The sequence below is a fragment of the Astatotilapia calliptera genome, chromosome 19 (genome assembly GCF_964374335.1).
Source record: "Astatotilapia calliptera chromosome 19, fAstCal68.1, whole genome shotgun sequence".
Taxonomy (NCBI): Eukaryota; Metazoa; Chordata; class Actinopteri; order Cichliformes; family Cichlidae; genus Astatotilapia; species Astatotilapia calliptera.
This window is the reverse complement of record NC_137440.1, coordinates 6,884,428-6,890,133: the sequence shown is the minus strand read 5'-3', so window position 1 is coordinate 6,890,133 and position 5,706 is coordinate 6,884,428. Positions and strand designations below refer to the sequence as shown.

The following is a 5,706-nucleotide window of genomic DNA, read 5'->3' as shown; positions in this document are numbered from 1 at the left end:
ATCCTTTAAGAACTCAGTAGCAGGGCCAGGAGAGCAATAGACTAAAACACAATAAAAGATGTTCGTAGAGCCCACCTTAATTGTTTGCGACTCAAAAGAAGAATTGTTTTCAGTTTGCATACCTCTGCAGGTGAAACTGTCCTTAAAGACAAGTCCTCCACCACAGCGACCTAAACGGGGGGCGCCCAAGTAAGAGCAGTCTGCATGACACTGTTCGTTTAGGTGAATAAACTCGCCATCCCTCTGCCATGTTTCAGTGAGGAACAGAAAGTCCAGGTTTTTCCCTGTGAAGAGCTCATTCAGAGAGAAGGATTTGTTTGCGATGGAGCGGGCGTTCAAGAGCGCAATCCGATTAAAAGCTGGCAGCGCAGGTTTCCCATCAGCTCTGTCGGCATGGAACTGACAGCAAACACTGTGTCCGCACGCGAGGTCTCCAGCAGCGCCACGGAACCGGCGGGACCAACCACCGGTTGTGCGATGCAGGCTGTGAGGGCCCAGCGGTGGGGAGATAATCGGCAAAATCCAGAGCATCAGATGGGCAGGATCCACGCTGTAGTGGCTGCAAGTACGTGTTTCCAATCAAATCCGGAAGGGTAACTGGCAGCAGAAACCGGGGACGCCTCCAGACGAGTCGGGAAATCTCCGATCTGTAGGCTCGTCTGATGTGTACCTGGATACCGGCCCTACAGCCTCTTTTCCTCGATTTCTTCTTGGAATTGCTTAGGGCACGTTTCGAGTCTCTGTGTAGACTGCAGCCCTCTGTAACCCAGGCCTGGATAAATGTTAGTTTGACTTAGTAAAAGATATACCTGCAGTGAGTATCCACACAGCAGAAAGGAGGTCAGTCATTTAAAGGATGCAACATAAGCACCAGAAAGCACAATATGAAACCAAAGTACATGATGGCAAAGGTTTCTGTTGAATGTCAATAAAGTAATAGTCATAGTTGATTTTTTTCTGTATTAAAACAAAGTGATCTAAAGAGTCTGTTCACATGTATGAATAAACCTTTAATAATTAACTGATAGCAAACCAAGTTAAAGGATCACTTACTTTTGTGGCCCTGACTCCGTTAGCGTGTTATTCTGGTCCTGAATGCTGCTGTAACAACAAGATATTATATTGCAAGGTTATATCATCTGGCAGAAAGAAAAAATATTTTGTTACTTGTTCAGCTTTTGCAAAATCCCCGATATGTTTTCATCAACTTTTTTTTTTTCTTTTGGTCTGTCACAACAGTCAACTCAATGTTTCACTGAGTCACCAAACAAAAGCAACAGTCTTAATTTGTCAGTGCAATCCAAAGCATACTACGCACCGAGACTTTCTGACCTGCAAACAATCTGGTTAAGTGCGTGCGTGCGTGTGTGTCTGTGTGTGTCTGTGTGCTTTGGAAGGGGAGGGATTGCATGCGTGGCTCTGTGGGTCTCTCTGAAATTTCCCTACATCGTCTGAGCAGGAGGAGCTTGTCTCGTTAGGCATAAAAGCTCACAGCAGCTGCAGTTACTTTCAAAGCAGTGACTGTGACGTAGAATCTGAAAGATGTTTTATGTTCTTTATAGATATATATCATGTGGATAGTTTGTTTGGCCACAAAAATACTTTTTACAGACAAGCAAAGAAAGAAAAAGAAAGGTTGTTGTGGAAATTTTAACAATAACAGTGAGCTCTCAAACAAAGAGCATTCCACAGCACATCACATATCCCCGTGCCTTCAGTCCAGCTCATCCTTGACCCCCGCCCACTCTAAGAAAAGTTATGACCACCGTCACCTCCAGGATGTCTGCAGATATTCAAGTCTACAATGGGTCCACCGTGAAGGTGCAATAAAACTTGGGGCCTACCTGTGATGATATTCTACATGCATGCATACTATACTAAAGTGAGGAAGTGAAATTACTATTACTAATGTGAAATGGTTACAGTATGTGATTAATACATCAGAAAAGAAATCTGCCACGACACGGTCTACTTAATGCTCATCACACGTGTTTATTGATGATAATTGCCGCTAAAGCTCTGATGGCTCCAAATTCAGTAAATGACTAAACCTGAACACAACATCACCGTTTTACACTTTTTATGGCCATCAGTTTTGGTTGGTAACAAAATAAAAACTAAATTTTCAAAAACATAACATTCTAGTGAGCTTTTAGTGTTGTTGCACAACTGACCTGACCATGAAAATAAAAGTAAAAGGATCATTGAAAGTATGAAAGACCGCACAATATTTCAGTCTACAAAGTCTCTGTTTAGAGATGTTGACCCAGAAGCCAAGAATGCTGCTGTCCTAGCGCTAAAAACAGCACAGCTTTCTGTGTGTGTGCGCGCACATGTGTGCGTGACTGTGTGCTTTAGAAGGGGAGGGATGGCATGTGTGGCTCTGTGGGTCTCTCTGAAATTTCCCTACATCTTTAAAACAGATTTAGGAAGTTTTTTCTCATTTCAGCTATCCTCTTCATCTCCACAGATCAACAGAATGCCTTACATTTGTTCCCCACACAGCCACACTACCAGAAGGTGGGAACCAGTGACTGGCTGAAGAAGAACACGTTTGAGAAGCTGCTGAACAGCACTGAAGACGAGCTTCAGGAACTTCAGGGTTCGACTCAATCCTGTCATCAGGTAGAAACATGACAGCGTGAAACTTTGCTATGAAGCCATTATTACCAACTTTTAAATCAATGGACTAAAATGTGATCTTGTTACTTACATTCAGGAGCTGATTGGTCAGCTTCAGCAGGAAATGACAGTAGAATATGTCCGGAGGCTCCTGAAAGGAGAGGTCAAACTGAAGGACAAGGATCGTCAGCTGAAGGCTTACGAGACTGTGCAAGAAAATGCAGAGAGACTGCACGAGCTGTTTGCCAGAATGGTGAGACTCACCTTCACTCCACACTTTAGCTGTGACACAAATAAAATCAATCAAGCACAAACACTGATCAGCATAACATCGTTTGACAGGGTGAAACAACCTTAGTCACAAATTCAACTAACAATAATAAAAGAACTATTGACGGGCTATATTAAAGTTTTGAAATTTATCCTCTTACTTTCGTTTTACTTTCAAAATGAAGTGAAGAAATAGAAAAATCAGTAAGAAATAGAAAAAAGACATTTGTCAATAGATATTGGATCTGGAATGGTGAGAGGACAAGGAGTTACAATTATGAGACAGGGATTATAATATTATTAAATGGAACAAGATCCTTTGCCACTTGCAGTACAAGATTTTTGGTAAGAATTGGAGCAAAATTCCAGTTTGTTTAACTGAAATAATTTAGATTCACAGTTACTGCCCAGCTAGCTGGAAGTTCCAGTGCAATAGCTCCTGAAGGAAAAGCATCATTATTTCCAAAAACAGCAGCTATGCTGATTACAGTTTGGGGAAACTTGCAGACTAAACTGACGTCACTGATTTGTCTTCACAGGGATCCAAACAAGACTGGTTAAAGGAAATCCTAACCAAGATTGCAGAAGTGCTAAAACTCCAAGGTATTCCTGCCATACAGATGCAAATCGTTTCACTGGGATCTGCTTATCCCGACCTCAGGTAAACAGGAAGCTGACTGAGCGAAACATCTTAATTGGTATCAGATATATCTTGTGAGCAGGATGAGCTACATTCATGGGAACTAACATTAGCTGAAAGTAGATGTGCTGCCTTTCTATTTTACATTACCAGTCTCACTGATAGTGCACTGAAACAGAGAACTAAATAAAACATGCTGGCATGAGAGAAGCAGCAGCAGCTGTGAGTAGATGAAGTCAATAATGCTGTTAATTAGAGTTAAATGAAAGATTTCTTCCACCAGAAAACCAAACGGTCTAGTTTTGGTTTTATTTCTAACCTTAAAGAAAAAGGAAGAAGGGAACCAGGAGACATAAACACTGCTCTTGATAGCACTCATATATGTTTATGCTGAATAAGAGTTTTATGGAAGAGTTATTTGGTAAAAATAGTTCATATTCGGAGAGTCACATGCATTTGAAGCACGGATCCATTTCAGTAAGAGCTCCACCTATTGTCAGATTTCCAACAGAGGTGGACTGAGACCTTTTCCATCTCCCCTCTTCTCAGCAATTCAAAGAGGTTTGGTGATGTGCTAATGACAGCTGCTAGAGTTTGCAGGAAGGATGTGTGTCAGGGGCAGAAAACTGGCTACACACAGAAAAAGACATAACATGTCAATGAAACACAAGTTTAGACGGGATCAGTGAAGTTATAACTTCTGCTGTTATTCTTATGTTGAAAGTGAAATAAAACATTGCAGATTCTATTTAGCTAAAAAAAAAAATGCTCAAACTCATTTCTTTATATTTTTTTCTTTTCCATGTCAAATGTGGCAGCTTTCACATGACAATCCTTTTTTCACAGTCTCTGACTTTACATAGAGAAAATCATCTCTTTTTTTAACCCTTTCTTCTTTCTGTCACCAACAGTGAAAAACATGTTTCGGCTCTGCTCAAACTCAAGACAAACATCTCCAAAGCCGACAGGAAAATCGTCAAAACCACTCTGTCAGAAACACTGAAGGAGAGCCGTGCTGATCCTGGAATCCGGAAGTTTTTCTCCAAAGTTAAAGTGAGATGAGCCGCACATTTGCTTCTTAGAGTATCACTGACTGAGAGTTTGGTTGCAGAGCAGCAATATTATTGTGTATTATATTGTGTGTAGCCCGGGTGGGAATTTGGGAGTAGATACTCGTAATTCCCATGGACTTTAAGAGCCACAGTAACATAATGTGTTCACAGTTAATATTATGTGATGTACCTGTACCCTGAATGTAACTTGCCCTGTAATATGTCACAAGGTAAATACAGGTAATTAGAGCAATGAAACTGTTATGTTGATCATAAAGTATTATTTTATGGTATGTAACTCTGAGGAGAGTTAAAATATTGTTCAGAGTTCTAATTTTCTGGAGGCCCGTGAAGGTAGCATAGAACGGGACCTGTTCTATGCTACCTTGTTGCAATGGAAGAGGAGAAGAGAACGGGATGGAGAGATGCACGAGGTTAGCTGAACCAAAGTGAGAGACTCAGCTAGTTTTACTGAGGTTAACTAGCACAAAAGAGTGTATGACTAGAAAGTTAACAGTGTGAGAACTTCGCAACAGAGTGTGGGTGAAGTGACTTTTTGTTTCAACGGTCACACCACCGTGAAAAAACTGTGTTTCCAGCTACGACCGCCGAGGCTAGGACTGCTTGGCTGCGCCACGGAGGCAGCCGCAATGGACTGTCGGAGAGCTGGACAGTGACTGGCTAACGCCCTGTAGCAGAGACAGCATCGGGTCCGCAGGGAGAGCGGAGAGTGGATTTAGTTGGGGGCTGGTGAACGGCAACCTACCGAGCAACTGAACTGTAAGTCGGACTTTCGTGCTCTTACTGGGGAGAAGAGGATTTTTCTCCATCGTCCGCTGTGAGCAGCAAACAGGCCTGCAATAAGTGTGAATGTGAATGTGTGTGGGGCCCATGTGTGAATATTGTGTATTTAGTGGATTTATATAGCATATTTTCGAGTGTGTATTAGTGAGTCACTTACCAAGAGGTGATAATTTGTGTTGTTTAACATAATTTCAAAGGGAATTATTTCATTTACACAGCATGTTTCATTTGTTTATGGAGCTGGATATCATTTGAGTTGAGTTAAGAAAAGGGTGTGTTGTACATTACTTTTCCAGCCCTTACATTCAGTAAACGTTT

General features: G+C 41.6%; 1 protein-coding gene across 1 annotated transcript; it reads left to right on the top strand.

Annotated features, from left to right (window-relative positions):
* The first annotated feature begins 393 nt into the window (after positions 1-393).
* On the top strand, positions 394-5,364 carry LOC145422605 (exocyst complex component 3-like protein 2). Its single transcript, XM_080294150.1, has 5 exons — positions 394-565; positions 2,450-2,625; positions 2,720-2,875; positions 3,432-3,553; positions 4,444-5,364. Exons 1-5 carry the CDS (start codon positions 394-396, stop codon positions 4,592-4,594), a joined length of 777 nt encoding a protein of 258 aa, XP_080150276.1. The 3' UTR covers positions 4,595-5,364.
* Positions 5,365-5,706: the final 342 nt, after the last annotated feature.